At 48.4% G+C, this 14,876-nt stretch overlaps 1 protein-coding gene across 1 annotated transcript; it reads right to left on the bottom strand.

The window, feature by feature from the left end:
- Positions 1-260: 260 nt before the first annotated feature.
- Positions 261-9,157, bottom strand: FADS1 (fatty acid desaturase 1). The gene is made up of 12 exons (XM_033063520.2): positions 8,898-9,157; positions 6,910-7,020; positions 6,439-6,636; positions 5,576-5,677; positions 5,325-5,453; positions 4,101-4,161; positions 3,914-3,990; positions 3,347-3,444; positions 2,933-3,029; positions 2,663-2,742; positions 2,140-2,265; positions 261-1,971 (listed from the first exon to the last, which is right to left on the bottom strand). Exons 1-12 carry the CDS (start codon positions 9,093-9,095, stop codon positions 1,920-1,922), a joined length of 1,329 nt encoding a protein of 442 aa, XP_032919411.1. The 5' UTR covers positions 9,096-9,157; the 3' UTR covers positions 261-1,919.
- Positions 9,158-14,876: the final 5,719 nt, after the last annotated feature.

Here is a 14,876-nt window from a genome sequence, read left to right as displayed (position 1 = left end):
TGGGTCAGGTCCCCTTTCAGTCTTACCCTTCAGGATGTCAATCTGCTCATCTGTGTTACTTTTCCTGGTCCTCCAGGCATTTGGTTTATTGTATTGCAGATGTTTCCTCCTTATTGTGGCAGAGAAAACACAGCAGAAGCACACTCTAGAGAAAGAGGTTTATGACAGTTTTCTCTCTGTGCTGTGGACAGGCATTTGTTCCACCTTTTACAGCATGAAGACTCTTGCACAGATGTATTTTACTCTGATGACAGCAAAAGTTGGTAAGATAAGGAATTTTATTAATAGACTTTCCTCCATCCACAGTTGTAATAAGAGGGAAAGAAATGGAGCAGGAAAAAACCAAGGTAAAACAGTAACTAAGGCCCACTTTCTTTATGGTCTTAATCAACAGGTATTTAATGACTGTATTATTATTCCCATTACAATTTTATCCTGTGTTTAACAACATTCTCAGCCTGAGAAGATGCATTTCTTCCATTCCCTCAACACCTCATCCTCATTTTGGATGTTGCTTGGGTAAAAAATTCCTCAAAATCAACCCATCCCTCCTGGATTCTAACCCACCAGTCCCTGGGGGACCAGGGTGATGGAGCATCTTCCTTAGTGATGTGGCAGGTGCTACATCCTGTCATGTTGGGGCAGTAAATAAAAGACCCCAGAAAAGGCAGTAAGGCTATTCAGTAAATCCCACAGGACTGGGCTGTGTTTGGGAGGCACATCACCCAAGACAGGGAGACCAGCAATGTTTTGGCTGAGGTGTGCCTGTGGAGATGCAGCTGAATGAAAAGTTAAACACTTTCAAACAGCAATCTGACCCCCCCACCTTTCTAACTTCTTTAGATTTGCAGCAATGCCTCACTCTCCATGGGCCAGGACTCAGGAATTCTCTCCTTTTAACAAACCACCCAGAGGTTAAAAAAAGCTCAAAGCTTCAGGCAGTCACAGAGTGATGATGATCACCCTTCACACAGAATCACTGCAGAATGGTTTGGGTTGGAAGGGACCTTAAAGCTCAGCTCATTCCATCTCCCACCATGGTTTATTGTATTCCACTAAACCAGGCTGCTCCAAGCCCTGTCCAACGTGGCCTGGAATGCTTTTGCTTCCTCAGTCGCTCATGTAAGGATCCTGGGTATGGATGGGACAGGTTTCTCTCTTTCCTGACTCTCAGTAATCGCTTTGTAACACTCCAGAGTCTGGCATGGTGGAAACCCCTTACAGATCCTCTGGAACGTCACCAGAGGCTTGCAGAGGAGACGTGGAGGGCAGCATTCCCACAGCATATGGCACATGGAAAAACTTCCACTCCTCTGTTTCCCTACCTCAGTTAGGGCTCTAATTACATCCCATTCCTAGAGAACTGCTGCCTGCACCTCCCCACCCACATATGTACAGACTGGTCTGGGAGCTCCCTGCTACAAACAGGGATTTGAAAATACTGAACCTACCCCAGTCCCTAGAGCTTCCCACATTTCTCTAATTGCCACATTCCTTGATTTCATGCTGTCCCAACCTCCTTACTACACTCACAATGAGAGCCAGTCCAAAAAGCCTATGTTAGATAAGAAGCTTCCCTCCAAAATACTCAGCAAATGAAGGATCAGCAGATGGAAAGGAATCTGTTCCAAGTCCCAAAGCTGCACCCAGCTTGGTGGGACACCTCTTCCACCCAGCTTTTCCCCAGAACTTAACACCAGAGAGGAGGAATGAGAAAAACACAAGAAAAAATTAAGAGCACATATTTAAAAAAAAAAAAAAAAAAGGTAAAATCATATTAATTACATTCACCCATGGAATTAAGCAGCACCACCTCCCCACCTCTGGCTTAGCCAGCTCTCCTCAGTGCAGGATCTTCAGGGTGACCACCACAGGAGGCAACAAGGCTGGGGAATTCCTCTGCAGGGATCCACTGCTGCCTATTTATGTAGATAAGCATCGAGCCAGAGCTCCCCTGAATCCTTCAAAGAGCTGCCAAGAGAGAAACAAGGGAATGAACCCCATGCTCCATCCAGAGCCTCGTGGGGAGAATTCCCATCTAGAGATGAAGCAAAGGAGATCATGGAGTGATTTGGGTCAGACCTTTAGAGGCTGCCCCTGCCCTCCACAGCACTGGGAACACAGCGGGTCAGTACTCACTGCACAATGTCGGCGAAGGCTGTGAGCAGAGGCTTGCACTGGTACTCAATGCCGTGCTTGGCACACAGGGACTTCACCAGAGGGGCCACCTTCCAGTAGTTGTGCCGTGGCATTGTAGGGAACAGGCTGTGGGAAAAGGAGGTGCTGATTCAATGGCATCCCTCACCACCACACGGAATCCCAGCCCCTCCGCTGTGCCCAGTTCTGGAAGGGCCCCGAGCACCCCTTGTGCCACAGCCATGGCTGCTCTGCAATGGTCCCTCCTGTGTCCCTTCAGTGTCTGTGCTGGGAAATCTCCCACTGTGCCATGCAGCTTAGATCTGAAGTGGTGCTGGTGCACAATGGCGCTCCAGAAATTTTCTTTTCGCAGTTCCTTTTCTGCCCCCACACAAAGAGCACAAAATACACCCACATTATCTTTTGTTCTTGTCTCAGCTGATAGAGGGACCTCGGAGGCTCTTCAGCCCTGGTGTAACTAAGCACTCCCTCCTTGGAACTATTCCCAAGCCCTGTTTCCACTCACTGGTGCTCGATCTGGAAGTTCAGGTGGCCACTGAACCAGTCATTGAACCAGGACTGATGAACGTTGCAGGTGGCCTGGAGCTGAGAGAAAAAAAAAAAAGTATTATTTTAGCAATGCCCCTTTTCAAACACAGGTTTCTCATCCCCACAGGAATTCTGGCCGGACACAACAGCTCCAGGAGATATTTCCAGCCAATGAGGTGGCCAGGCTGAGATAGACAGACTTTATACACTCAGAAACTGTCACAGATCCCCATAAAAAAGGTCTCACCTGGGTAGAGAACCAGTCCACATTCTTGTCATAATCAATGTGCATGGGGATGTGATTCATTTGTGTGACCCAGACAAACCAGTTGCTTTCTATAAACCTGTGCAAACACAAAACACCATCACAGATCACACACCCACGATGTGACAAGTCGGTACAGAACACTTGTGCACAAACCAGCTGGTTGTTGGCTGACAAAATGAACACCAGGAACCCCAAACATCTGCTCAGATCAGACCTACACACACCTTCCACCTCCTGCAGCCTGACAGGAAACCACCCTGTCCCACTGAAAGGATCAGGAGAGAGAAGAACAGGGAGTGATGAGAAAAATAATCAGGGGCTGGACAAAAGCTGACACAAAGGATTGATACCAACTGGGCAGAGAAAATATTGGAATTGTGAGTTGGATGATACCTGACTAACAGGTGGAGCCCCAGGGTACCCTTCACCCCCAGGAAGGGGAAGTAGGTGAGGAAGAATCGGATGTAGAAGGACAGCATCCAGGCCAGGTCCTGTAGCACAGCGGACAGGGAAAACTTCATTAAAAGGAAGAATTTCTGGCTTCTAAATTTACCATCACTCCCTTTAAAACCTCCCATAACATCTTCTACTCGATTTTTCCTCCCCAGCCTCATCACCAAGCAACCTGACACCAGCCATTCCCTGTGCTCAGGAATTATCCTGATTCCATGAGCCCAGCAGAGGGCAAACACCACACAGGACAAGCTCTATAGCACCACGTTTTCCTCTGGATCTAAAGAGGAACCGAGCAGTGAGAAAACCAAAACCCAGAACACCAGAGAACACCTTTTGTTACCCAGCGGATCTTTCACAGAGAAAAGCTGTGGAAGATCCCCCTTTGGCAAACACCATTCCCAAATCTATGCCCACATCCTCTGCTGCAGAGACACACAACTCCCAGGAAATCTGGCACTGGAATTCATCCCTAAACCCAGGAGAAGCCCCCGTGGAGTGACTCACCACCCACTGCTTCCGCTGCACGGCGAAGTAGAAGATGTACCACTGGAAGTAAAGGGGCACCAGCGCTGGGGGACCGACTGCAGGGACAAACAGAGCCACGAATTATCCCAACAGGGTGGGATGGAATGGGAAAACAAGGGGCAGAGTGACTGCTGGTCATGCAACTGCAGAGGGGGAAGTTACTCACTGATGAAGAAGTACTTGTGCTGGTGGTTGTAAGGCATGAATTTCTTCTTTTGCACACCAAGCTGTTAAAATACACAAATTACTTAGGCCATGAAGACACCTGTGCACACACTCCTAAACTTCCAGGAGATGTCCTGTACAACCAAGCCAGCATCCAACATCCCCTGGAAGCTCGGCCTGGATGTGTTTTCACCCTGCCCTGGGTGCAGAAGGGGCTGGGCAGTGCCTTGCACTCAGTGACCTGCACGGGAAGCTCTGCTCCTACAGAGGGCACAAGCTGCCTCAAAATGCTGAAATAGAAACCCACACAAGCAGTTTGCTGACAAAGCAGAGCTTCAGAATTAAAAAAAAAAAAAACAAAAAAAAAACCCCCAAGCTATGGTACTGTTATGATACTGCTGATGAAGATGGCAGTGTGTGGAACTCCCACCTCCTTGCAATTAGTCTGGAAAACTGAGAAATGAGCATCTAGGCATGGAACTGTGTCCACAGGAATGAGGGTGAACAGATTATCTTCCCTCTGAGGCTGCTCATTTTTCAATGTTTGCTGTACAAATATAACAGATCAAGCCACTGTCTTCCTTGAGGAATGCCATGATATCCCTGTACGTGTTCAAACTAATTCCCAATAGCCCACCCCTTAACTTCACTGCATATCAGAGCATTTAAAGTGACACTATGGATTTACATAGCTTTTTCTTTAAAGGACAGTAAATGCTAAAGACACTCAACTAACTGCAGAGCTGTACCAGAAACAGAGCTGGACTCCAGATGGGAACCACTGTGACACCCACTGCCAGGCTGACACCACCAAAACAGCTTCTTTGATCAGGAACTGTAAAGGTTCCAGATACCCCTGGCTTGTCATCTGCTGCTTCCATCCTCAGATCACTAGAATTGGTCACACTGATCTTGATAAAAGAGAACAGCTTGTAATTCTGCTCTTCATAAAACTGAAAGTCTCTCATCAAAGAAATAGGAACTTGTAATCATGGCAAATATCTCATTCTTATCTTCCAACCCAGCAAGAATAGCTTTGAGTGAAGTTTTAAGAATATAAAGATCTCAGAATTGCTGGAATATTACTGAGGAATATTCGGGATTAGTGGAAGGTCAAGTAGCACTATATAAAATCAAACTAATTAGTGTCCAGTCTCCAAGCTCTCTGCAGCTTCCCAAATTTGAATCCTGCTGCTGTCACCCCCCAGCTTCCCTCAGGTCTCACCTCCACAGAGAGGGTTTTCCCCAAGGCAAAGAACAAGGGGTGCATGTTGACATCGGGATCCTTGCGGAAGCAGTTGGGCTTGGCGTGGTGCTGGAAGTGCAGGTGGTTCCACCAGCTGGCCGGGGCTCCCTGTGGGAATGGGTGAGAGGGAAGTGCCCTAAAGAAGGTGGATCCTCTGCCCTTGGCTCCCTCCTGATCCTGGGATTGTTGTGGCAGGGCTCTGGCAGCCCCTCCCCACACCGGGTGCTCACCTTGAGGTGCCCGATGACGAACTTGTGCACCCAGTGGTTCCACCTGGACTTGCTGAAGACTGACAGGTGTCCAAAATCATGCTGGAGCCAGCCAGCCTGGGCCTGGAATTAAGAAAGCAACAGTGGTGCTGGGGAAAAGGAGCTGTCAGGAGGGTCTGGAAAAGGCTTTCTTCTCCCACTCCCACGCTCCTCACAGCGTATCCCTGGATAGCAAAAGCGCTTCCCCTGCCAGGGCCCAATCCCAACTCTCGTTTTTCATTACACACCAGTGCACTCCAGACTCTGCCTAATGACTCTTAGTCCTGGACAGTTGTTTCCATGAGGAAGGGAAAAAAAGTCATGGGAAAAAAAAACAGGCACAGAGCTGAGAACCAGCATTTATTCCCTCACAAAACTTCTCTGAAATCGGCAACAAAGTCTCCTTTAAGGAGCAGCTTGCTGCTGCCTCCTCCAAGTACTTGTAATTCCAAGGGGATCAGCTGGCCACGGGAGGAATAGCTGGGGCTTTGAGAGCTGCTCTGCCCTGTCCTCTAACTCCCTGCAAGTTCCCATGGGAACACAGTGGCTTGGCCCCGCACACTGCCTTGGAGCTCTGGCACCGTGGAGCTCAGGAGAGGGGTATGGCTTCCATGTCGTGGGCAAGACTGGAATAAGGAAGGCTTTGATGGAATATGGGGAGGGAAGAGCGAGGCAAAGCCTGGCCCACCACAGCAGCATGTGTAGTTTTGCCCTTTCAGTGGAATCCAGGGAGAAGCAGGGATCTGGGGAAGTCCATGATGATAAGATTTGTCCCCTGCTTATGGCAACAAGCACCCAAGTCCCAAATTTGGCTTTTTTGGGGCTTATTTGGTGTAGTTGCTCACCTGGACAGTGCCCAGGAGCACTGCAGAGAAGAGGAAAGGCACCAAGGATGCTCCAAAATACCAGATGATGAGCCAGGCTGCAACATCCAGCACCAAGATGTGGCAGAGACAGAGGATGAAAAAAGCATGGTTGGGCTGGAGAAGCCCCATCTTCTCCACGGTGGCACGGAGCTCACGGAAATCTTCCACCAGCTTTTTCTGTGGGGAGACCCAAAAGCAACCACTGGTCAGAAAATGCTCAGGAACATGATAAAAAAAATAGTTTTCCCTCTCAGGGATGAAAAGGGGGAAAGCTGAGGGTCACCTGGGGACAAATCTTTGCTAAAACTACAAATAATGGTGTGAAATGAAGCTTCAGCCAACAGTGATTCCAGGAGATCCTATGATCTTATGTGCAGGAGTTCTGCCTGCCAGTCAGAGAAGTTAAACAGAACAATTTCAACCCCAAAACCAAGTTCTCATGACACTCACGTTCTTGCTGGGCTCAAAGCTGGGCTGATCTGGTGCCAGTTCCCCAATCAGGAGAGGGTTCATGTACTTCCTTACCAGCGCCTTGTCAAGATGAAAGGCAATGAAGGGATCCTGAAATGCAGACAGAGGAACAGGATGAAAAAAAACCCCCATCATTCAGGTGGCAGCAAAAGAAATCTATTCCCTGATATGCTGGACTATTCAAAAAATTCCTATTGGGGAAACCAGTTACTTTTATAATTTAAATGTGGTGTCAATCTCCATGGCAACCAGGTGAAAAAAAAATCCACTAGTGGCTGTTATCACTACAGATTCTGTCCCTGTATCTAAATTACAAATCCTGTAGACACACGTGGCACTTTGGCACCTAATTCCTGATCTCCCATTTACCTCCTTTTCGACATTTCTCTCCTGATCCTCAAATTAGCATATTTTTACAATCTCCCTCAACCTAAGGATGTGGGGTTTTTTTATTTTCTGGGACAATGCTTGCTTGCTGGGCATCACTTTGTAAGATTCCTGCACCGTGTATTGTTTATCACTAGAATTACTAGGCCATCATTGTGTGCTTTTAAAATAAAATGCCCTTTTCAAAGATAGATCCCATCTAGTCAGGAAAGGGGTTAAAAAAACTGGCTGGTGTTGCCAGCTCTGGGTCAGCTGTAGCATCCTCCCTGTTCAGGGTGACAGAATAAATAAGGGAAAAAGAGAAGTGAACCAACATTTGCATTTTCTCATTGGAAAAGTGGGGGGAAATGGGGAGGAGTATGTGGGCAGAGCAGGGCAGGATGGTACCACACATTTAGACCAATCCTTTCCATGGAGGCTGTAAAACCCGGAGTGCAATCCCAGCTGGGGGTTAGGGGACGGCTGACTGCACCTTCTAGAAATCAGAACAGGAAACCAGAGGAGTTCTTCCTTTACTTCCCATTTTTGCCTGGTTTTGTGGAGTCTCGTTCTGTTGATCCCCAGGGACAAAACCACTGGAAAATAAAACTTGGCAGGGGTTTCTGAGCGGTCAGCAGTTCAACTGCACCCGGCAGTGGCACTGATATCATCACCTAAAGAATGCAGCTGGCTGCAATCCCACCATCCAGCCCTGCTCACTCCATGGGCTGACCCTTTCCTGCTCACAGAAACACCGAATGTTCAGGTGGGAAAGGCTCTTCAAGGCTCATCTCACCCCCTCTGCCAGGGACACCTTCCAGGTTTGCTCCAAGCTCCACCCAGCCAGGCCTGGAACACTTCCAGGGATGGGGCTCCACCACTTCTCTGGGCAACCTGTGCCAGTGGAAGGGCTTTGAAAACGCACATGTGTGCCCTGCCCTGACGAAATGTTGCAAATTCGCTTATTATTTTTGGCTCTAAATTATATTCCTAGGATGGGATCTTCACGTGGAGATCTCAGGCTCCATCCTGACTGAAACACAGTCCATCAACACCATCCTACAGGTAGATTCCCACCCCGTATCCACCCTTGGGTCCAAGCACACGCATTTGGAGAAATCCGTGGAAAAGGCACAAGCAGACAAAGGAAGGAAGCAGCACTGGCAAAGCCCCCGCACACGCAACTCCAGCAGCATTTACTCCGCTCTGCCACAGCCGCTGGCACTCAGGAATGATTGATTCATTCTTTGTCTTTGTGACTGAAATACGACTTTCGGTGATAGTCTGCTCTGGTGCCGTCTCTCGGGTCCGGGAAGTTCGAGGGGAGCGAAGGCAAACAACAACAACAACTCAGTCCCCGCGTGTGCCACACGGGCGGCAGCACCCCGTTCTCCCGGGCGTGCAAAAATCTGCACCAGGGGATTCGGGCTGGATTCTACAGGCTGCGGGTTTTAGCCATTCCTTCAGCCACGCTTCCTTGTAGCAACAATCCCGAACAACCCCACGTATTCCCTCGCACACAGCTCCCAGCGCCCACCCCGACACGGCTCCCCGCGTCCCCAGGGATGCTGCTCCATCCCTCCTCCATCCCCCCCGCTCACCGTGGCGTCCTGCCCGGCGTAGTGGCTGATGACCCGGGAGCCCCCCGGGTGTCTCCGGCAGAAGTGGCTGATGTCGTACACCTTCCTGTCGATCACCAGCCAGCGCTCCTGCCCCGCCGGCCCCCGCCCGCTCCGCTGCCCGATCTCCTCCCAGGTGAAGCGCCGCATCTCCCCCCGGCCGGGCTCCGAGCCCTCCATGGCCGGGATCGGCTCTCCCGGGCTCGGCTCGGCTCGGCCCGGCCCGGCCCCGCCTCCCCGGGTCCCCCCGCCCACTGGGCTGCGCTCGCCGGGAGCCCGCCCCGGGGCCGCGGAGGGGAGCGGGGATGGGAGCGGGGAGGGGAGGATGCGGGAGCAGGGATGCGGGGTGGGCACCGCGGGCTGGCCGGGCTGGGATGGCTGCCGGAATCAGTTTGTTGAGAAAAGCCGACTGAGAGCAGCGCTGCCAAGCCCATGATCCCACGGGATCTCTGGAGATCCTTCAGCTCAACCTCCTGCACCTGGAGCAGGTGGCACAGGGTCGTATCCACCTGGGTTTGGAGACCCAGAGACACGGATTCCACATCCTTCCTGCGGCTCCTGAGCAGCCTGTCCCAGTGCCCTGCCATCCTCAATGTAGCAGTTCTTCCTCACGTTGAGGTGAAGCTTGTGGAGTTTTAGTTCACAGCCTCTGCTCCTCGTCCTATTGTTGGGCACCACGGAAACGCGTCTCCAAATGCCGCATACACGCAGCTTTTAAATCCTCCCCAGCTGATTCCACCACTGCCCCAGACAGTTTGTTACAGGGCTTGCCAACCCTTGAAAACATATATCCAACTTAAACCTTCTCTGGCACAACTTGAGGCTGTTTCCTCTTGTCCTGTCACTTGTTGCCTTGGCAGAGACCGATCCCAGCCTGTCTCCACTGTCCTTCCAGGGAGTTTCCCTTCCTCACACTCAAGTTGCTTCTTTTGAACCACACTTGCAACCTGTTTCTCCTTATTTCTGGGCTGATTATGACTTATCTTCCCCACCCTTGATTTTGCTTCCCCTTTCCAACAGATCTCTCCCTCATTTCCATCTGTTCTGCTTCTCCCTTCCAGCTGCCTCAGCCTTTCCTGTTCCTAAGGCTCCTTTTGGCTGCTCATGCCTGGATATGCAGCCAGAGGGAGGGAAGGTGTTGCCACAGGTAAATCACATCAAAACCCTGCAGATGATTCTTCAGACAGCAGAATAACGCTGGAAGAGTGGATGATGCTAAAACAGACCCATCCCTCTGTGTGGGACCTCATCCATACGAGTTACAAATTAAAATTGCACTCCCCACACTCATCTCCCTTTCCATAGCAGCACCAGCCTTCTCCCTGAACTCTCACTATTGATCCTGGATTTCTTTGTTTCCATTCACACCTTCCAATCTGACCTAGTTACAGCAATTCCAGTTGAAGGTAACCATAGAAACAAAGAGCCACCAGGCTGCATCCCCTCGCATTCCGAGCATCACCTGATGGCTACATCACATCTTGGAATTCTGTGCCTGCAAAACACTGGATCGAACATTTTTATCACCTTCCTTTCAGCAATTCGTGTTAATAAACATTAATAAAGACGTTTAGCATCTTTTTAAGTGTGACAATTATATTCAGAACAGTGCAGTTATTATTTCACATTCCATTTTCCCCCCATCATCAATTGCACAGCAGAATATTTATCTGAAATTTAGTTGCTATTTATGACCTTTTATCATGAATATGGGGGACACACAGAGATCAGATTTCTTTTTCCTATATTTGTTAAAAGCAAATCAGTTCCATCTTCCCACATAAGTTAAACCTTTGGATCCTTGTTTTGAGGGATGTTAACGTGCAAAAAGCATCACTAAACTTGATAAAATCCACTCTTGTTCCCAGGCTGTTAATGCCTTATTATCACATTTTCCCACACAAATTATAAAAACGCCCTTGGAATTCTCTTCCAAGCTCCTCAATCCCTGGCTGGGATTGTTTTCCTCTCAGCAGATGATTCACCACAAGCCACGGAGGCTCCTGGAATAACCCGGCCCTAAGCAGAGAAGGTTTCTGTGCCCTGCCAGTTCCAGCAGTGCTCGTTTCCCCTGCCCTTGTCCCACTCAGGATCTCAATGGGTGTCTCAGAGACAAGAACGGGACCTTTGTCATAAAAACTGCCAGGGAAAAAAGCCAGCTGCTGTCATAGACTCACCAGCATCCTGCATCCAGCTGGGATTCCTGGCATCAATCCCTGCTGGAACACAATTAACCAGGTAAAATTAGTCCTTGTTTTACCTTCTCTGCTTCCACCTCCATATCTGCTGTGACCCAGCTCTCCAGACCACCAAGAACCACCAAAAATCCAAGGGGAGGAAAGAGATGCTCTTTGGTTCACTCCTCTGATCTGCCTGCAAATCTGGTGACTAGGGGTCACCAGGATTTGGAGAAAATATATTAAAATTCCTAATTTCCCTTCCATGATTTGGCTGGAACGTGCTTTAAAATACCCAAGTGACCTGGGTAGTGAGGGATCACTAAATATTTGGGCATCTGGTGATCAAACTAGTAATCAGGGAAAGAGGGAGATGGGTTGAAAGGATTGCAGCATTTCTTTTCTCCTTTTAGAGCCAATGAGTTACAATAATGGATGGTGAGGTCTGAAACCACACACACACACACAGAGAAAAAGAAAAAAAGGGGAAACTAACAAATGCTGAGAAACAGTTTAAAAGGGTAGAGTCTAAAAGAAGGCTCAACTCCTGGCTTTGATTCAGCCTAAGGAAAGCTGAAGATTTCAGGCACAGGGGAATTGTGGTGGCGTGATTTACAAGCTTCTGTCATCAGTGCAATTAAAACAGCCACACTGATGAAGCAAATGCAGCAGGAAACCTCTAATTTAATCACTGTGCTACTACCAGGGAAGAGCCTGAAGCTCCTGACAACTCCCTGTAACACCATTTCCACACCAGGCTTAGGATCCACTGCAAGGATCTGTGTAACACCAGCAGAAGGGGGAGAAACTGGAAATATTCCCTTTATTCTTGTTGAGTTATTGGGAACAAGCTGGAGTACTGGAACAACGTGGCCCAGATGAGTTAGTGTTGTACCAGAACTCTTTGTCTGGGTTGCTAACACTTCATTCCCACAATAAATTCTTGATTTTCCATACAAACAGTGTGACTTCATGGAATATTTGCTCAGTGCTACGCTCTAATAACTCAACTGACTGTTAAAATTTAGATGCAAAAAAAGACTGAGATTTGGGAGGATTTTGCAGCTTGGCAGGAAAAGCAGCCAGGAATTACTCTGTGTAAGGGAGGAGATAAAAATAAGCTTATTTTTTGTCTTTTAGGAGTCATAAATTCAGATTAGCAACTGAGGGAGTGATTGTTTAGAGTTTTACACTTTTGAAAGCAAAACCTGACTAAGGAAAAAAAGAGGAAAGGATCTGGTGATAACATGGGAATACCAGTAGGATTTTCACTAGAAATCGTTACAAAGCAGCATCAGAACAGGACATTTCTCCCCTTACTCCTGCCCTGCTGCAGAGTCTGCAGCTTTCTGAGTGTGATCCCCTCCTCTGCTCCCCTGGCACTTTGTGCCCTGACCCTGATAATCCCACGGGCAGCCCAAGATCCACTGCAGAATGTGGAATCGCTGCCAGCCGTGGCCACACAATGGGGATTTCTGTTCCTTTGTTGGTTGTTTCCCTCGTGAAGTTCCTCAGCTCTCAGCCACTCTCCCAGGACTAGGAAAAAGAGTGGAATATGTCAGAGTAAAAAAAATATCCAGTGTAAAAAATATCAAGGAAATCTTTGTTCTAAATATGTAGACTGCTCCAGCATTCCCATCTAATCACTGGGTTCCCTCACCTCAGGATCCAGTCCCCATTCCCAGCTTAGCTGTTTCCCACTATGTTTGAATTTATTATTCAATTTATTATTTATTTTTATGTTCAGAGGTCCTCTGCCTTTCCCTCTTGTGAAAGACAGGGAAAACCTATCTCTCCTTACATCTATTTTTCTTTGGCAGAAAGAAAAAAGGCATCCAAAAGACTATCAAAAAGTTTAAAGGTGCAGCTAAAGCTGATTTTCACTCTATTTTTCTCCCCAAATCCTCAGTTCCTGCCTTTTTCCCCTTCAAAAAGCTGCTCCATGTCTTTCCCTTGTGCACTGTGCTTTCCTGATTTTCCCACCACATGCATTGGAACCATCTGGTCATACCAAGTGATGGATCTCACACTATAAACTGGGTGAAAAGGAGGATTTTCCCTGCATCCATGAGGGCATTTCCACATGCTGGTGCCAGCAGTGCATGCTGCTGTCAAAGTCTAGTCCTGTGTAAAACCAAATTAAAACAAACTTACCAGACCTTGCCAAAAAAATCTTATCAGACCTTGCCTCCTACATAAAACTCAACAAAGGGAAGAGATAACAAACGCAGAAAATGCTGGGGTTTTGCTACATTTTTAAAGCACTTTCCTCAGGGAAAAGGAGCTTCTTTTAGATTAAACCAGTGCATGAGACAGTGTAAAGGCACACGAGCTACCAATTTTCCCTGCTTTTCCACCATTCCAGTCTGTCCCAGTAAGATATCCTCAGATGAAAAGCAGACATGCCACTTCTACGTGTGCTCCCTGCAAAAACTCTGCCACTTTTACATCCCCCCTGCCCATACTTTGTTCCCTTTCATGTTCCTCACCTTTTCTGCCCACATCTCGTGACTCTTTGGTTAAACTCGGGGCTTTTCTGTCCCTCACACAAGCTCTTTGTGCTGCTAAAGCTACACCGGGCAGCGACCGCAGCCTTTCACCCACTTGGCCATAGAGCAGAGCCTGTTCTCCTCTCTTTGCCGGGGCTGGTTTGTGTCCCAGGAGCCAAAGAAAACTCGGAACAAGCACTGCCTGAAGCCTGACAGCCTGGCTGGCTGTGCTGCTGGAGGCTGAGAGCAGCAGGGATTGTTTTAGAGGTATCTTTCAATGAGTTGTCATTAAGTTATGGTGCAATTTTCCATAGGAGATATCCAGGTGGGGAGCTCTGGGCACTGATTTTGCTTCTTTGTCCATCTACAGGTAAATTCCAAAATGGACCAGCCTCTTTTTGTAGAATCAGCATGGAATCCAGGAATGGTTTGGGTTGGGAAGGATCTTAAAGCTCATCCCATTCCAGCCCCCTGCCCTGGGCAGGGACACCTTCCACTATCCCAGGTTGCTCCAAACCCCATCCAGCCTGGCCTGGGACATTTTCAGGGATCCAGAGACACCCACAGCTTCTCTGGGAAACCATGTCAGGGCCTCACACAGGGAAGGATTTCTTCCTGAGTTGCACATACCCAGGCGCACCCACAGGATTAAAACCCCCAAATTCAAAGAACTCAGCAAAGTTTTCCCTCATCACAAGCAACAAGTTTCAAGTCCACCTTAATGTGGTGTCTGGCTGTAATTTAGTCTGATCCTTGTCACAGGGCTATTTTGAACCAAACTAAATAAAAACTAGCAAGTCTTAGCAAAACATTCCTGTCATTTCTGACTTTCCTCACCCCACACCACAGGCAAAGATTAACAGGCTGAAGCCATCCTGCAGCATTAACACCAGGCAGAAAGAGAGGAGAGCTCTAGCATGGCTTGGCAAAAAGCTAAAGAGAGATTTAGATGGGATTTTGGGAAGAAATCCTTCCCTGTGAGGGTGCTGAGGTCCTGGCACAGGTTGCCCAGAGGAGCTGTGGCTGCCCCTGGATCCCTGGAAGTGTCCAAGGTCAGATTGGATGGGGCTTGGAGCAACCTGGCATAGTGGAAGATTGTCCATAGCAATGGACTGGAACTGGATGATCTTTAAGGTTCTTTCCAACCCAAATCCTTCTGTGATTCTATGGATAACCCCATGTGTTCCTTCCCTTGCTTAGGCCCAGCCTCTGCCACTACAGAAAGGATTAATAATCCTCACAGCTATTCATGCAGAATAACCGCAGGAAAAGAATCCTATTGCCAGGAAAGCTGG

Source organism: Catharus ustulatus, chromosome 6 (assembly GCF_009819885.2).
Source record: "Catharus ustulatus isolate bCatUst1 chromosome 6, bCatUst1.pri.v2, whole genome shotgun sequence".
Classification (NCBI taxonomy): domain Eukaryota; kingdom Metazoa; phylum Chordata; class Aves; order Passeriformes; family Turdidae; genus Catharus; species Catharus ustulatus.
This window is presented reverse-complemented; position numbering and strand designations above follow the sequence as displayed.

Excerpts from the sequence above, each read along its gene's own strand:
- FADS1 (XM_033063520.2), bottom strand. The coding sequence starts at position 9,095 with ATGGAGGGCTCGGAGCCCGGCCGGGGGGAGATGCGGCGCTTCACCTGG. Across the intron at positions 3,030-3,346 it reads GGGCTCCACCTGTTAGTCAG|GTTTATAGAAAGCAACTGGT; the intron begins GTATCATCCAAC and ends GTGTTTGCACAG. Across the intron at positions 1,972-2,139 it reads GCCTTCGCCGACATTGTGCA|CTCTTTGAAGGATTCAGGGG; the intron begins GTGAGTACTGAC and ends CTCTCTTGGCAG.